At 41.9% G+C, this 18,610-nt stretch overlaps 1 protein-coding gene across 1 annotated transcript in view; it reads left to right on the top strand.

Moving 5' to 3' along the window:
• Positions 1-4,076: 4,076 nt before the first annotated feature.
• The window catches only part of Scamp (secretory carrier membrane protein), a 31,404-nt gene continuing 16,870 nt past the window's right edge, over positions 4,077-18,610 (top strand). Inside the window, exons 1-2 of the mRNA XM_065217594.1 lie at positions 4,077-4,527; positions 4,753-5,001. Of these exons, the coding sequence (XP_065073666.1) occupies positions 4,471-4,527; positions 4,753-5,001 (306 nt within the window). The 5' untranslated portion in view covers positions 4,077-4,470. The remainder of the gene's footprint in view (positions 4,528-4,752; positions 5,002-18,610) is intronic.

The raw sequence follows: 18,610 nt of genomic DNA, 5'->3' as shown, positions 1-18,610 counted from the left end.
CTTCGTTTGTGGTATTGACGCGAAACGAACGCAATTTTTGCATTTGTTCATAACATAACCGGTCTCGCAATCGTGTAATTATACCAAAGAAGAATACTAAGATAAAACTTTCTATTTTAGTGTCCTCTTTCACGGTCCCTTTCATCCAATGAATACCCACCGACGAACCGACATGCCACAGGAGCATTTCGTTTGTCCACAATTCGAATTGTCAGACGAGCGATTCGAACTTTCAAACGGGCGATCAGATCTGTCAAACGAGGTGAGACGCATACCAAGGCAATATAAATTATACGTGGGTTCGTGTCCTTGCTCATGGTATGATGCGATTGGATGAGTAGATGTCGGTAGTGTTTAACGTATTTTAAATATGGCGTCTTGGGCATGAATTTGAAAGTAGTTTGTATGAGCTGTCACGTCGGTTCATCGGTGGAATACCCCCGTATGCAAGGTAATTTTGTGGTTTTGCCACCGACAAACCAACATAACACTTAATTCTGACTTATGCCCGAACATCGTAAACGGCCGATTTAAATGTGCAGTGATCCGATCTGTCAAAACCATGGGATTTTTAGATCTATATAAAAATAATTTGTACAGAATAGATCAGACACGAACCAATTCATAACTTTTACATGCGGGTTCATGCAGGGGGTAAGTCACTCTGCCACCTTGTGTTTGTGCTTATTGTGTTTCATGTGTGTTTTTGGGTGCCGGAAGGTGTTTCTGGGTGCTTCATTGTATTGACGGAGTTGTCTTAACTTCAACAGAAAAAATAAATTTACTCTCAACCATATCCTCAATCATAACATAACGCTGAAAATGACAGACCCCCTTGCGATTCCTTTGCTGTTGTTTGTTTAAAGAAATATCACAACCGGCAGGAGGATTATTTGAAGCTAAAAAGACCGCAGCCCAGAGCACCGGATATCAGAGTAAGACAAGGAAAGGACCGCCAGCTATATACCATTGACTTGCTGCGTCAGAATCAGTAATAGAGTTCCATAAGCGTTTCGTAACTGTAGAGATCGAATATTAATCAGCAGCGGGCACGGGCATTGGTCCTCTCGCTGCAGGAGGAAGACGAATGGGTACGTGACACCCGAGAAGAAGGGTCAAGCAAAGGGTGCATTTGCAATTAATTAAACACTTTGTCAAGCAGTTTTGGCGTGACTTTCTACCAGCGGTTTCACAAAACTGGACCAAATAGGGTATACGTCCCTAACCTCGGTCTAATATGCAGCCATCGATTACGTTTTTAATCATAACTCATCAATGAATTTACCTGCAAACGATATTCTACTGCTAAATGGTATGCTTAGATATGCTTATCATGTCGTTTGCTATCAGAAACCACGAAAAGTTGAAAAACTTACTTTTTTTAAGACAATAACTCACGAGGGAAATGTATGTAATATGGGTCTATTGTCCCCAAATTGGGTCTATTTATGGATGCAACTTCGTCCTATCTTGTTTGATCCTCAAAAAAACGCTCTTGGTAACGTTTTCTGATGTATTTTTTTTTATCACTATCACTGTTAACTTAATGCTCTTCATTCCTCAAAACATTTCTTAGAGAAAATTTTACGAAAACTACATTAAATCACTCAATTTAAAAATTAAAAATTAAAAATTTCGCTTATCGTCTTTTGACCGCAGAATATCTAAATCAGAACATTGTGATGTTCATTATACAGGTTTGGCAGAAAAAATCTCCCTTCCTGTTCGTTCCTTATCATCCAAATGCAAAACAACATTGTTGACGTTACTCTTATTGCTATATGCTGTCAAATGAATTTCATGGGCCATAGTTAGGAACATAGAAAAGAAATGTGTCCCTAAAGTTGGGTCCATGTTTTACTTGTGAAAACGTTGTTAAACAATTAAAATAAACATAAAATATTCAAACAGCAACTGTAAGTTTTACGTCTAGTGTGTATTATCAGGTAATTCCAATCAATAAATGCCATAATCAGGCCATTTGATGATCGTCAGTCAACCTTCCCATCTTAACCTTATAAGTCATGGCGGCTAAAAACTCCGAACATTGTGATATTCTCAACCAGTTTTATTACTTACGAGAGCTGAAAATGTATTGAAATGTTGTGATATAAATTGATTTGTGTGTGGTACACATTTATCAACCATCAGTGATCAATATTTTCCTTATTTTTTGTGTAATATTCCTTAATTAATTATTTATTTGCGTGATAGGCCGAATGAAAGGACTAGACCCACATTACATACCGTAACCCTAATTTATATTTTTATGAAACGCACAAATGTTCGCTCGTTTTCTCGAGGTTCTAGAAGAAAAAATCCGAGGTTTTATTTCAATGTTCGAGTGGTAGTAAACGTCATTTTAGGTGCTCGAATAAAGTAGTTAATTGGAGGGGCCGTGATTGGTCTGCCGCTGGTGAGAACCTTCTCTTAAATAAAGTTTAAAAAAAAAAATGGTGAGAACCTAGTATTTACAATCAGAAACTCGTCCGTTGCGTTGGTCTTGGTTTTCTTGCAAGACATCTTTACAGGTTTACTTTTTTTTTAGCATTCTGATGCCGCTTCTTCGTGGATCCCAACCGGTTTAGTATTTATTTCCTTTTCTTTGGATTGGAGGTTTTCAATCCAGATCAAGAATGTTTTTTCTGTCAAGGCAGGACGGTACGATTTTCAAATTGTAAACAAACTCCGACAACGAGTCCCATACAAAAATTCAACATGGCTGAATCATGAATTTGACACATTAGAACACCTATATATAGTCACCTTGAAAATAACAATCGAATGTAAACATTATTTGCAGTGGTGCCAGAATTGATTAAAAAATTGCTTGTCATGTGGCGGAAGGGTGCTTGAAGTGTGTCGAAGTGTGTTTCTGTGGGTGTTAGCACAATGTGGCAGAGCGACTTACCCCCTGCAGCACACGTTTCTGAATAGAAAATCATCCGACTGATTTTGTCATACGGTTTTCATTCTTTCCTTTATTTAACGTCGGTCTCTGTTCCGCAATCTAGTGCCAATCACCGACGGACATCGATTGCCATCCATTGATGGCAATCGAATGTGCAGGAAGGCAGCTTCCACACCTGCGTAGGATATCGCACCCATTCAACAACACACATGGGCCGGGACCAACGGCTTTACTTCCCTTCCGAAGGAAGACGTAACCAGAGATTGTTATGCCTCAGAAAAATCCCACCGACCTCGACTGGGATTGAACCCATTGGGGTGATACCATAGAGGTAACTCTAAGACTAGAAGGTCCCGAAATAACTTGCTCAACTTTTTGGCTCAGCTCTGGTACTCTTTTCGGTCCCAAGCTAATCGATTCACCCCTCGAAACATAGGAAAAACCTAATTTTATCTGTCAAACTTTCATAGCGAATCAAAACAAACATTGCGTAGTACTAGAATTTCGACTAGAATGGGGTACGTTAATCGTTTGCTTGGGACCAATAGGCTAGTCAAGTAGTGAGCCAATTTAAAATCGTTAGTTTCGTATTGATTGTTGGTGATACGGTTTTCAGAAAAATTTAAATTGGTTACAACTGAATGATGTTTCATTCTATAAATGGAGGGTGATTTGGCTCAGTGTGGGGGTCCACGGTATTATGTCAAAATTTACTATCGTGGTGAATATGTGCGAGACAACGACGAGAGAGAGAGAGAGAGAGAGAGAGCAGAAAGACTAGGGTGGCCAGACCTACCGATTTATCGGTAGTCCTACCGATTTTCGGGGTGCCTACCGATTCACAGACGAAAGGTTCAAAACTACCGATTTTTCACTTTTCCTACCGAGAATTACAGACTTTTAGATTATACCTAAATAGAAAAATTGATTTCGACACGTTTAAAGCAGAAGAACTGAAGGACAGTGTATTGTTCTGGAGCACAGAGTCATCCCCCCCCCCCCGCTCACAAAAGTTTCCAGTATCGGGAAAGCCTTCTTAAGTCGACCTACCGATAACTACCGATAAAGGTTTTGAGAAGCTACCGATAATGAAAAAAATAATCTGGCCACTCTGAGAAAGAGCCAATGCGCCGTGGTGAAAACCGACGACGACGACAGCCAGCAGCCAAGAAAGATTGTGGTGATGTGATGTGAAGTGAAAATTTTTCCATTTCGGCTGCATGCGAAATCTGGAAGCATATTTCGGGCATGAATTAAACGCTGGAAGCGCTGAAAATAACTCTGTCGTGAAGCCGATCGCTGGCAGTATCGAGTGCAGTTGAAGTAAACCCCGGGAAAAGTGAACTGCGTGTGAAAAAAGTGGATAAAGTTTGTGTTCATATCGCAGAATAGAACGTAGGCCATCGCGCGGGGATTAGAGGTGGCCCCCCGAGAGAGTGACAGTCGTGGAGTCATAAAAAAAATAGTTTCCAAGTCAAAAAGTGCTACTGATAACGGTGCGTTGAGGGTTCCTTTTTAAAGTTGAAAAGAGGGCAACAAAGTAGGAGTATCGCTTGATAATGTCCGGGTTTGACGATAATCCGTTCGGCGAGCCAATCGTCGACAATCCATTTGCGGTAAGTGCTGGATTGTGTTCGAGTTTTTTTTTGCTGACGAAGTGGTTTTCTTCTTGATCCCATCGAGGGAGAAGTGAGTGATTCATTTTTCCCTTACCCGGGGGAAGGGGTTCCCCACATCATTCGGATAGGTTTTTTTTCTGTAAGAACATGGCATGAACATGACACTGATAAGGCTTCTTTCTTTTCTTGTGGCTTTCTTCTTCTCGTCGCCACTTGTTCTAGGATCCCTCGATTCAGGCAGCAACCCGCAATAGCACCAATCCCCAGCAGACCCTGGACGATTATGATCCGTTTTCGAGCGAAGCGAATCAACAGCGAACACAGAACAACTTTGGACAGCCTGCCACCCTGCAGCCTTCGACACAGGCCGTTCCGGCCTACAGCCCGAGTGGAGCCCAGTACAACAACAATGCGGCGCCTGGTGCCAGCAGTCCTGCAGCGATGACACAGATTTCCACCGCCGAACTGCAGGTAAGCCTCCGCGGAAGGACACAAAATTCCCTTTGACTGGCTTGGCCACCGCCAACACCACACAACGTATAGCAATTCTCACGTGTGCGTCTCTCCTTGTGCTTTCTTCTTGTCCTGTCCTTGGTGGAAATTGCTCTTCCCACGCCAAAAATCAAAACATTGCCACGGGCCATGCGTCAACTTGTATTGGTGTCCCCCTGACCTCGCCGTCGTCACCCATTTGAAATCGTATATCTCCTCCACCCAACCACCGGACCGATTCACCTGTTCTTCGTGCACATACCATCGGATACGGTCGGTTGTCTCGCGTGTGGGGGGGCGCACATCCGGACAGGAACTAAGGGTATGCTATCCTAGCTAGCTTTCGTTTGATGGAGTTTTTCATTTTATGTTAGTGTGTGCGTGTGAGTTTTTGTGTGTGGTAGAATATCGCTTATCAGCTGAGCAACAGTACTGATGCGGTGACGTTGCTCTTGTTAGTATAGCTCAGTAGCAGTCGAACAATCGTTTGCCCTCTTCAATTGGTTTAGGTCATTTTGTTGTTTCGTCAGTGAGCATTCATAAGGGCCAATGTCGCAAGTAATTGCTTACGTTTGCGACATCGGCCCTTTTGAAAGAAAAGTAGAGGTCTCTTCTTTTATTAATTACTTGCTTCTTATCAGCTGTTGATGATATTGCCTGTTATCTTCGACGCTGTTGAATAGCATCTGATTCAACGATAGAATTTACTACCACGACTGTTTTCAAACTAGTGATTCCTAAGTTTTATATCTAGTGACGATTTACGTTTTTACCTGCACTTTATGATTTCATCAAAACCAAATCAAAACTCGATCACAATTCGAAGCTAATTAACTGCTGACAAGCAGCAAATTCAACGAGAAAAACTGATGGAACTAATTTCTGGTCAGTGTGACTCGCCTCGTTCGATTGTAAAAAGGAAAAAATCTTCGTTTAGGCATATTTGAGTGTCTGAGGTTTGTGGTCAAATTTCATTTAGTTGCACAAACGTTCAACTGATAATTTTGCTTGCAAATTGTTAGATTTTTAGAGGTCTAAAAATATTGTAGTGTTGACATGGCTGTTTCTCAGCAAAGTAGTAGTGGCTTGAGCCACTAGAGCCATTTAGCGAAGATTTTCATTAGGTTGGGATATATCGTTGGACAACGGGCGCTATTTTGCTAGTCTTGACAAGACCACACACACTGATCTCAAAAAATCGGCTAATGATTAAAATCAGTGAAGCATTAGAAAGTAAGATCTTGTTCTACTTTGGCTTTATTGCATCCCTACTGGAACTTTACGTAGGCCTCCAACGTGTTCTTTGATCACTTCCATCCATAGTTGTTAATTGAGAGCTTCTAAGTCTGTACCATTTTTGCGTTAGTATATAATTGCGTGGTAAGGCCAATCATATGCCCAGGGATGTCGAGAAATTGTTTAACGCGAGACATTACTAGACCGGGTGGGGAATAGAACCCAGCTACGAAATTCTGAGAACCATTATATCGTTTTGCTATGGAATGGCTGTAATATGCATATATGCTTACACGAAATCATTCACTATTTTCAACTATTTCAACGTGAATTTATTTCAAGATTAATCATTCTTCTTGCACGATCTGATAGTCCTAGTCATTAAAAACCAGTTGTTCTAATATAGACAAGATGTAGATGTTCATCTACTGAAACAAAATTGACACATCAGCGAGGCCCTGTTTACTAAAAATGAACACATGAACACATGCTCGCGTAACTTTAGAAAAGGGCCTGTCAACTTTTACCAACAACTTGTTAGGTCCTTTCCACGCGAACCGAAGAACGCCCACGCAAACCAAGAGCACTATCGGGAAGGGAAGAATTTACCCTACCCGATGGCGTTGTTGATTTGCGTGATCATGGCAAAGTTGGAACCTGCGGTAGGAAAGAAACTTTCAGTTCAGATCAGATCTCAACCGCTCATTCCGAGTCGCAGTCGGCAACACCAAATCCCGGCTTTTCCACGAGGAAACGGTGTCCCACAAGGATCGGTTATCGCCGTTACCCTGTTCCTCGTGGCGAGGAACGGAGTCTTCCGTCAACTACCGAAGAACATATTTGTGTTCGTCTACGCCAACGACATCCTCATCGTCACCACCGGACTTACGCCAGTACGTACAAGAATGAGAGCCCAAGCGGAAGTCTCTGCCGTCGCCAGGTGGGCCCACTCAGTAGGCTTTGAATTATCAGCCTCTAAAAGCATCAGGTGCCATGTTTGCCCTTCTCGACACAGAATTAGCGGACCACCGATCAAAATCGACGACCAGTCCATACCGCTGAAGACGACCGTCCGAGCTCTGGGAGTTCTCGTTGACCGATTCCTCAACTTTGAACAGCATTTCAGTGCAGTCAAGAAAAATTGCCGCAGCCGAGTGAATCTCATCCGGACCATTTCCCGGCAGAATAGATCGAACAACCGCAGCATCCGTTTTCACGTGGCGAGTGCAATTATCGACAGTCGCCTTCTATACGGGCTGGAGATGACCTGCATCGCAACGGATAAGCTTTTAGCTACGTTAGCACCAGTCTACAACATCTACGTCCGGATTGTCTCTGGCCTGCTGCCATCCACGCCCGCTGACGCTGCATGCATCCACTTCCGTATAACCGCAGCTATCGCAACCAAAGCCGCTGCTTTCATTTCGAAGACATCCGGAAATCAAGGGATCTTCCTCCTCGACGAGGGCTGCCAACGAAGATCTCCCCCCAGTGGCCAGGGTCCACCGGCATGGAGACAAATGCTGGCAAACACCATTACCGAAAATCGAAAGCCGGATTAAGGACAGGTTCAAAGCAGGAGACAATTTTTTTTTTCTTAAAGAGATTTTTAGCTTTGGGCTGGTTCGTCTTCACCCCGGCCGGAGACAATTCCGTAGCCATGAAAAGGACTGTAGCTGAAATGTTAGGAGAAAACCTCGGACGGACCTCGCTCTCGGGCCGGGGTCGGTATCGTTCTAGCCGGAAACATCACACCAACCAGCTGCAGCTTACCGCCGCAATGTTCTGTCTTCTCTGCTGAAGCTGCTGCCATCTTCATCGCTGCTACAACGCTCTCCGACCGACCGATCCTGGTCCTCACGGATTCGTACAGCGTCATACAAGCCCTGTCACCTGAGGTCCCGACTCATCCCTGGCTACAAACGACGATGAAGTCCGCACCACCAAACACGGTATTCTGCTGAGTTCCGGGTCACTGCGGAATACCAGGCATCTCTGAAGCTGACTTTCTGGCTGGGGCAGGACCATCTGCCCCTCGCTACACCAACGAAGTACCGGTACACGATGTCAAGCGGTGGATCGTGGGCAAAGTACGGGAAGCTTGGGACGCAGAGTGGGCCCAAAACCGCTCCCTCTTCATCAGACGGATCAAAGGGACGACGAGGAAATGGGCAGAACAGTTGAACCAGCATCGCGTTTGAGGACCGGTCACACCTAGATCTCGCACAATTTCGGTGGAACGCCGTTCCACAGGACTTGCGTCGGTTGTAGAACTCCAGTCTCAATCGAGCACATTCTATGCGTATGCCCTCAGTATCAGAACCTGCGGGAATTCCACGGGCTTCCAAATAGCATACCCGACATGCTGGGTGATGATCCCTCCACACTGGCAGCAGTAATGCGCTTTTTAAAGGATGCTGCATTGTATTTTAACAGTGGCGTCGCGTCCACATGTGCAACCTGTGCACGACACAGGTCTAAATAATTTAAAAAAAAATGCGTTCAGATTTTTATAGATTTTATGGTCACTTTATAGCTGTACTTCTTTACGCCAGACCACAAGTGACCATGAATACACTATTCTATAGTGTGGCTCAATTAAATCTTCGACCTTGATTTGCTTCAAAAAGGATTAAATTCAGTTCGGATGGTCTGCCTAATCCCTAATGCATTGATTTCTAAGCATGTCGATAATCACTACCATGACAAAACTCGTTAAATAGTGCACCTAAAAGCGAGCTTTTTTGGGTGGCGGGTGGCAAGTTTGTGAATGGTCAAATGCCTGATGTAAGCCAAGCAGACCTTCTATCACCTCTTGAAACATGCCACAAATTTTCCACAATAAATGACGGTTTGCACCACTAGTTGTAATTGAAACTTTCAGCAGTCACGCGTCAAACTGGAGCAACACGGAAACAGCAGTCTGGTACGCTTTGGACGTTATCGTACTTGCAGACCGGTTTGAATGTGTGAGTTTAAATTAGAAGAACATTTGTGATGTATGGGTGCCTAAACCCAAGTAACAATTTGGGTTTTATGAGGGTTCTGTAGATCATGATTTAGACTTGAAGAATACTATAAAACCTCGATAAAACTGTCAATGTTACTTGGGAAGCGTGCATTTCTCGCTGTGCACTTGGATATCTGATTGCAGGCAAAGAGTGTAAAGCTGTGTTTAGACAGGGCAAGTCAATTGATCAAGTCAGTTGAATCAATTGGCTTGAAAAGTTGAGCCTGGTTCAACATTTTTCAATTCAAGTGAGTTGAACAAGTCAGTTGAATGGCATGGTTTACACGTTCAATTCGCATTCAATTCAGTTGAATTCAAAGTCAAAGTCTTTTTAAATTCCTTTCGGGGCATCTTCGCTTGGTGGGGTCCCTCCCGTTTCCCGCGGTGTGGAGCTCTGTCTTATTTAGATTTTAATGTTGTGTCGTCTTTAATACCTATGTTGTGTAAATGTACGATCGACCCAGGAACCAATTTTCGGTTGAAGTAAACACTGTAAAAAACCACTCTGTTGGGGGTCCTCCTTCTGAGGCCCCACCCCTTTCATGGACGAGATGAACTAGCCTACGGCTAAAAATCTCAAAAATAAAGTTAAAAAAAAACTTTCAGATCATCCTTTCACGCTACGAAAATCTATCTGGTAGGTGGCAAGATTGAGGGAACATTCTCCGAGGTACAAGGGCAGGCGTACGTCCTAATAGTAACCAAATGGAGCGGCTTCTTTCTATGACGGAACTCACGGACGGAACGGCGATCAAGATTTCTAAGCACCCAGGACTGAATTCGACGCGGTGTGTCATCAGTTGCAGAGAACTAGCGAAGATCGAAGATGACGATATCTTCGAGAACCTGGAATCCCAGAGTGTCAGTGGCATTCGTCGAATCACCAGAAGAGTAGGGGATGGATGGGAAAATACGGACACAGCTATCCTGACAATCAACGGCACGACGATGCCGGAACATGTCGACATTGGCTACCGACGATACAGAACCCGTCCCTACTAACCCGTACTCTTGCTGTGTTACCAGTGTTACAAATTCGGACACACGCGAGCTCGCTGTTTCACCTGTCAAACAAAGGACCACGCCATCGGAAGTCGGAAGTGTCCAGTCTACCAAACCGAAGACGCAGGTAGCAGGTCACTTTTTAGTGACTTGGTCACTATTTTGAAGCCAGTCACTCCAAAGTCACTTTTTACACCAAAAAGTCTATAGTCACTATTTCCCTAAAAATTGTCACTACAGTCACTTTTTCACTGCCAAAATAGAGTGAAATTTAAAAATATAAACAAAATGTTTAAATTGAGCACTTGGCACTAAGAAAGTCTGTAGTTTTAACAAAATATACATATCTGTTAAAAAATTGAAAATTTTAACCAGGGTGACCAGTGAACCGCAAAACGTTAGAACACCAGGAAAACTATTGGGAAATGCCTTCAATTTCGATTAAAAAGTCGGGGAAAATATACCTCCTTTCCCAGGAAATAAATTGTAAACCTTGGAAACTTTCTAAAGGTATTGGTCTTTGATAGATTTTCAAAAGTCTTTCAAGGATGATTAAGAACTTTAAAAAATCCAAAGCAAATTTTAGGAGAATTTTAAACGATTCTAGGGATGACACCCAAGATATATCAGAGAAGAATACCAAAGTACAGACTACGAAAGTCTCATGTAAAATTAAGTGTTCTGAGGACTGATTTCTTCATCTCCGCTTAAATCTTAAGCTAGGTTTACCTAGGGGAAATGGATGTAATGTCGGCCTAAATTCCCCTAATTTGAGCCCATGCATAAATTCAATCGACTAAATTTTAACCGTTGGCTAGTTCATCTCTAAATCTTATGTTTGTATAGGCACATTTTCTTTATCCGATATCACTGTCAATATGCTCTAATTCTTATTTGTATCAAGATCATTATTTTAATTAAATCGGGGAAATGTAGGTAATGTCGGCCTACATGTCCGTAATTTGGGCCCATCGCTAAAAGTCTGTTATTTATCAATTTTATCTAGATGAACGCGTTATTGGGACGTTACTAATGGATATTTTAGGTTGCTATTGAAAATTTAGTTGATTGCTGAATTTATGTATGGGCCCAAATTAGGGACACTTAGGCCGACATTACCTGCATATCCCCTCTCTTATTATTTACAATTCTGTCTGCATTTGGCCTAGTGACCTTAATCTCCTTAACTCAATAAATTTTCGGGCTTTGAAATCATAAGATGTATCGAGCATAAAAAGTGGTAGATATCGATTTATCAAAGTATCTCGAAAGATCAATACATTGTTTTGAATAAATTTAGTGACTCATAGAGTTGAATTTTTCCTATAGCTTTAGAAAACACTTCCTGTATTTTTGGGTTTTATTTTCCTCACAAATATTCACTGATAATTTACAGCTGGCCACGTTTTATAAAATGCGTACAATTTCGTTTTTTGTTGAATATCAAAAACCGGGAAATTTTTAATCGGGAATTTAAAAATGAAAAGTCACTGGCAAAAAAAAAACTTCAAGAAAGAACAGATATCCTCAGAGCAGAGATATTCCAGAGCAGGTAAATTACATAAATTTTAAAAAAGTTTCGAGAAATTCAATGAATTTTTAACATTTTAGAGAATTCATGATCGTTAGAAAAATTGTGGAAACTTTAAGAAGTCCGAAAAAGTTTATCCAGCTTTCCATGCTCGGTAATGGCGGCCTGTTTGTATGAATAAATGTATCCTTCACTGTGCTTTTTGACACTATCTGGATGTTCGAATTTCAACCCCTTCCCTTTCCCTCTCCCAGGAACAGTAGAAAATGGAACAACATACGCCCTCCAGTTAGTGTCAAAAAGCACAGTGAAGGATACATTTATTCATACTAACAGGCCGCCATTACCGAGCATGGAAAGCTGGATAGAAGTTAAAAAAAATTTGATGAGAAGTATTGCGAGCATCAGGCTAGTTTCTCAAACTACAAAAGAACTTCAAGGTAATTTAATTAACTTCAGGAATATTTTGGGAACTTTCAAGTAGTTCTGAAGACCTCAGCATAGTCCATTCCATATTCAACGGAGATTTCTCATGAAAATTCGCTTGGAGTTTACTATCTTAGGCTTAGGCTTCACATGAAGTCTAAAATTCCTCAGAACTACCATACCAGATTGCAGTTGATGTTTTTCTCATAGATTTTTTTTCCCAGAACTCCCATGGAATGAGGTCATTAGAGATTATAATAAAATTTCATGAGCCTTAAAACTATGCAAGGTATTTGACTCCAGATTCTTGAAAATTCCTTGAAGTATCATAACTTTTCAGTTCAGAATTTATAAAATTTGTGGGAAATATGCATTTTCTAGAACCAAAAAAAAAATATATATATATTTGAAGCCTCTGAATTTTAAACATGTATTTTTTACTGAAGGATCTGGATCTATGAAGTTCAATGTGTGAATCAAAATAACTAGGAATATTAATTATTTTTATTTTTAAATGCATTCTTGATAAGAACATTATTAAATTTCCTGAATATTGATAAGATTCCCTGAGACTTCCAGGTAATTTCAAGAAAACTATAATTCCTGGTTTTTCAGGTTTTTTTTCAGGTAGTAGTAGCTTGGAAATGTAGCCATAAATTTTCTATCAAATCTTTCGCTTTAAAGGTTCCTATCGTAGATATTTAAGTGTTTATGAGAATCTAATTGAATAAGTCTAAAATATCAAACATTCATTTTGTATGCCATCAGAACGACTAATTTTCTACCCTTTTGGTCACTTATTTCTCCAACATGGTCACTAAAGGGTGTCCACGATGAAATTGCCACACACAAAATTGATTCGCAAAATTCGAGTTTTCATCCGATTGCCATCAAATTTTCAGGGATTGAGAAATAACTATTAAACTTCATTTTACCATTTTACTCGTATTTTATTTACAGTCCATACGCAAATGCCCGCACCTTGGCCTTAACCTCGGCCATAAGATTCTGCACAACCTGTGAATCAACCGTTTTTTGCATGTAAACCCATACTTTCTTCAGTTCCTCGACTGTCTTCACTACCTTAGGTCGTTTAAGAAGGTGCTGCTTCATAATCGCCCAGTACTTCTCGATGGGGCGGAGCTCCGGAGTGTTGGGAGGGTTGAACATTTTCGGCACGAAATTGACCTTATTGTCCGCATACCACTTCAGCACGTCCTTGGAGTAGTGGCATGAGGCCAAATCCGGCCAGAAGATTGTTGGGACGTTGTGGGCCTTCAGGATAGGAAGCAGCCGCTTCTGGAGGCACTCTTTTATGTACACCTGTCCGTTCATCGTGTTCTGGGTCACGAAAGGTACACTCCGCTTCCCGCACGTGCAGATGGCTTGCCAAACCAGGAATTTTTTCGCAAATTTGGACATCTTCTGAGTGCGGACATGCTCCGGAACGCTGAACTTATCCTTGGCCGTGAAAAACAGGTTGCCGGGGATCTGTTTGAAGTCGGCCTTCACATATGTTTCGTCGTCCATGATGCAGCATTCAACTTTCGTCAGCATGTTGAGGTACAACTTCCTGGCACGAGTTTTGGCGGACTTGTTCTGCTTCTCGTCGCGATTAGGGGCCTTTTGTACCTTGAACGTTCGAAGCCCAGCCTTAGTTTTGGCCTTCTGGACAAAACTTCGGCTTAGGTGCAGCTTCTTAGCCACATCCCTAACGGAGGCGTTCGGATTTCGGTTGAAGGCCCCAACTACGCGGTTGTGATTTTTGGTGTTGTACGCAATACTTTTTCCTTCACTTCTGGGCTTCCGATCGGTGGTCAACCGTTCCTCGAACCGCTTAATCACTCGCGACACCGTGGAATTCGCGATTCCCAACGTTTTAGCGATGGAACGATGCGAGAGATCCTTGTTCTCGTGATGAATGCGCAAGATTTTATCACGCACGAGCTGTTCTTTCGACTCCATTTCCGCGAGTTTTGATCACAGGACTTTAAAACTTGCAGGATGTAAATAATGCACTATGAACTAAATCCACCCAAATTTTCATTAAATTCTACCCAACGGTTAAAAAGTTAGAGCAATTTCATAGTGTGGCAATTTCATCGTGGACACCCTTTAAAATCACTATTTTTGACAGCATTGATCGCTACCAGCCCTGTCTTGCCGTGCGAATGAATTTGGATGCAAATGTAGGTGAGAACTCTTCTGAAATTTGCAATCTCTTTGCAAATTTCTTCCAAGAAGTATACACCACATTTTCCGAAAAAGATCGTGACCGCGATTTCTTTGCATTCATTCCTGAAATTTCTAAAAACATCTCTGTCAACCAACTTTCTCAACATGAAGTCCTCAATGCACTAAAAAACTTAAACGCGTCGAAAGGGTCTGGACCTGACGGCATCGCACCCATATTTTTGAAAAACCTTTCTGAAGAACTCGCATTTCCTCTAGAGCGTCTTTTCAACATGTCTCTGAAAAATGGAAAATTCCCTGAAATTTGGAAATCTTATTTGGTGCAAAACCAGACATTCGAAATTATCGTGGAATTGCTATTATTTCTTGCATTCCAAAACTTTTTGAATCAATCGTAAACGGCAATATTTTTCAGCAGGTGAAAAATCTAATTACAAGTAAACAGCACGGCTTTTTTAAAGGTCGCTCAACTACCTCTAATCTTCTAGAATATGTATCTTTCATTATTAAAGCGTTGGACAGTGGCAAGCACTTTGAAGCGCTATACACCGACTTCAGTAAAGCATTTGACCGCATCGACATACCATTATTAATCCTCAAATTGCAGAAAATAGGAATGGAGCCTGGACTTCAATCATCCCTAACACATCGTAAACAAATAGTCCGCTTTCAAAATAAACTTTCAGAACCAATTTCAGTCACCTCTGGGGTACCCCAGGGTTCTCATTTAGGCCCACTTCTTTTTATTTTGTACATAAACGACATTTCCTACATACTTAAAAAATTAAATTGCTTGTATATGCAGACGACATGAAGCTCTTTATGGAAATAAGTAATTCTAGCGATGCAGAAGAATTCCAGAATGAAATCAATATATTCCACACCTGGTGTAGTAAAAGTCTACTTCAACTGAACGTAAAAAAATGTACTGCAATAGCATTTAGCAGAAAAATTGAAACACCGCATATTGAAATATCATTAGGCAACCAAATAGTAGAAAAAAGCAAAATTGTAAGAGATCTAGGTGTAATCCTAGACTCCAAACTAACTTTTATAGAACATTATAATACTATCATTAGTAAAGCAAACAGAATGCTATGCTTCATCGAAAGTTATAATTTCAAAGACCCATACACTATTAAGCTATTATATACCACATATGTAAGGCCAATTCTGGAATACTGCCACCTAGTATGGAATCCATTCATTTCCATACACGAAGAACGCATAGAATCTGTCCAAAAACAATTCCTTTTATATGCTTTACGTAAATTGAATTGGACTGCATTTCCATTACCATCTTATGAACCGCGCTGCATGCTCATCAATATACAAACACTTAAGGAGCGCCGCCAATTTGCAATGCTTTTCTTCATCAACGACATTATTTCAATGCGCATAGATTCGGCAGAAATTCTCGCACAATTAAATTTTTACACACCTTGTCGATATCTTAGAACACGGAATTTATTTTCAGAAACATCGTACAGAACAAACTATGCAAAAAATAGCCCAATCAATCGAATGATGCGCCTATATAATTTGCATTGCGGAACTATTGACATCACTATGTCCAAGCAGCAAATAAAAACTAAGCTAAAACAGAATAGAATTAATACATAGTATGTAAGTAAACATTGTAATAATCATTGTGTGTAGTCTACACTGGCTTGACGAAATGGAAATAAAAAGTGTTTTCTCATCCGCAACACGGAAAGTTCCTTACATCCGACAGGAATTTGCACCCTATGCTTTCTGAAAATTTACAACTTTTCTCACAGCGAATTTCGCGCTTCCAATGCATTGGGAGAAGTTGAGTTGTGTTTATTTGCTTATTTGTTTATTTGGTTCTACATCAACAGACTGTGTTTAGTCCTAATGATGGATTAAGCAATACTAGGAAATACAATATAGTCAAGAAGTAACAAGCTGCACAGGCCGTGAAGTCCAACTTAATTCCTAATTCTTAAAAATATATCACGGAATCTCTGACGCAGCGTTTAGCGTGCCAAGTGAAAATCACATAAGGAATCAACACGATTAAAAACCCTTTGTAGCCCATTGATAACACCATACGAACTATAGTTTGTACGACGAAAAGGTATCCTCAGCATTGCGTTGTTACGGAGTGCTCGTGGTTGAACGTTAACGTCGATTTGTTGTAGAATAGAAGGACAATCGATTCTGCCCTGTAGAATGTCTGCCACAAACAGGGCCCTTGTCGTATCTCTTCGACTCCACAAAGGATCCAGGTGAATTAACTGGCACCGACTTTCGTAGCTTGGAAGGCGATGAGGATCCCTCCAAGGCAATCGTCGAAGGGCAAACCAGATGAATCGTCGTTGAATAGACTCTACTCTTTGTACACTGTTTTGGTAATTGGGATTCCATACAGGGCAGCAGTATTCTAACACCGACCGGACGAGGGAGCAGTAAAGCGACTTCAAACAGTAGATTTCCGTGCAACTTTTATCTATCCTGAAAATGAAGCCGAGCGTTCTGGATGCCTTGTCGATCACGTACGAGATATGCTAGCTGTAGTATGAGAGTTGACAATCTAAGATGACTCCCTTCCGGAATGCACGGCAGGTTCTAATAATGTAGTCTGGATCCATTTCTCTCCAGGCACGGGTCAATGTTTGTCTGAGGCTTGCTGTACTCGGGTGGCGTTTAGAACAGGCTTTGGCCTTCATGACGCACCATATTGAGTAATCCAGCGGATTAAGATCGGGGCTGGATGGCGGCCACATATCCAGAACGGAAGATGTTCCTGCAACCACTTCTGAGTGCGGTTCGAGGTGTGGCACGGAGCCCCATCTTGTTGAAATACAACATTTACCTTCGGGCCGTACTGTTCTTTGATCCACGGAAGAACATACTTACTCAAAATCCCGATGTAGACCTCCGTGTTGACCTTGTCGCCTTCTGGAATGAACACCGGGTCCATTTTTTTTTGCCATCGGAAGCCACCAATCCAAACACCATAACGCTAGCAGGATGCTTGGTCAGATACACGTTCTTGTTCTCGTCGGCCACGTCTTTTACCGGAAGAGAACTAATATACGGGTCGGTTCTGGAATTTGATACGGGATCGACGGTAAACATGCTCTCGCCGGTGAACAGGATTACCGGATTTTTTCGCTTAAGGAAGTTCAAGATTTTCTTGCATCGTTCGACTCGTAGCTCCCGGATGCGGTTGGTAATCATGTGAGTTTTTTTCCGTGCCCTCGACTGCCCCGCAATCTTCCTTTACGATCTTCCGTGCCGTAAAGTCACTGATCCCGTGTTCCTTTGTCATTTTCCGTATTGAACCCACTGGATTCACCCGAATCTTGATTTTGATAGCAGCGATAGCCCTCGGAACCCGAGCTGACCTCGGATCCAAACCCCTTTTGACGGTCCACCGGGACACTCCAACGGCGATTGAAATGACTTTTTGCGACATTTGCGCGTGGGACAAATCACGAATACGCTGCCACTTCGTCATGGTGCAACTGTCAAACTAAGTAAATCATTTTCTTTTATACACAGCCTACTACGGTATGAACTATAGGTAACGTTCATGCAAAGAAAACCAAGGCATTGTATGCACAGGTGAAACAGGAACCTTATTTGTACGATGGTGCAAACATTATCACGGATACGGTACGTTGCGGAATACCCGAAGTGGCGGGGAACAAAGGAGATTGGCAGTCGTCGATTGCAACTTCAAACTGATGATCAGGTAGATAGGATGCGAGCCATCGTAGGAGACTGCCGTTTATACCGAGCCTATCCAGTTTAACGATCGCTATAGAATGGTTCAACTTGTCGAAGGCGGCTGATTGGTCAGTGTATGTGTTTGCATATGGTCCGTCATACTCTCCGTAATGTACGAGGTGAGACACAGAAGGCTGGAAGTAGTCGATCGCCCTGCCATGAAACCATGCTAGTCTTCGCTCAAGTGCTGCTTGAAGTGAGAGACTAATGGTTCCATAACGACCAACTCGAACAGTTTAGATATGGCACACAACGATGTGATGCCGCGATAGTTGTTGATGTTTCTTTTTCATCCCTTCTTATGCACTGGAAACATCTCAACTGATTTCCAGCATTAAGGAAACACCCCACTGGAGAGAGGAACCACCAGGCTATCGATGTGTTGCTTGAGAAAGACGGAAGGAACTTCGTCAGGTCCAGGCTTAAATGAA

Source organism: Ochlerotatus camptorhynchus, unplaced genomic scaffold (assembly GCF_037179485.1).
Source record: "Ochlerotatus camptorhynchus isolate MF236.1 unplaced genomic scaffold, CSIRO-AGI_Acam_v1.1 ptg000007l, whole genome shotgun sequence".
Classification (NCBI taxonomy): Eukaryota; Metazoa; Arthropoda; class Insecta; order Diptera; family Culicidae; genus Ochlerotatus; species Ochlerotatus camptorhynchus.
Note: the sequence above shows the minus strand (reverse complement) of the source record. Positions and strands in the feature narration are given on the sequence as shown.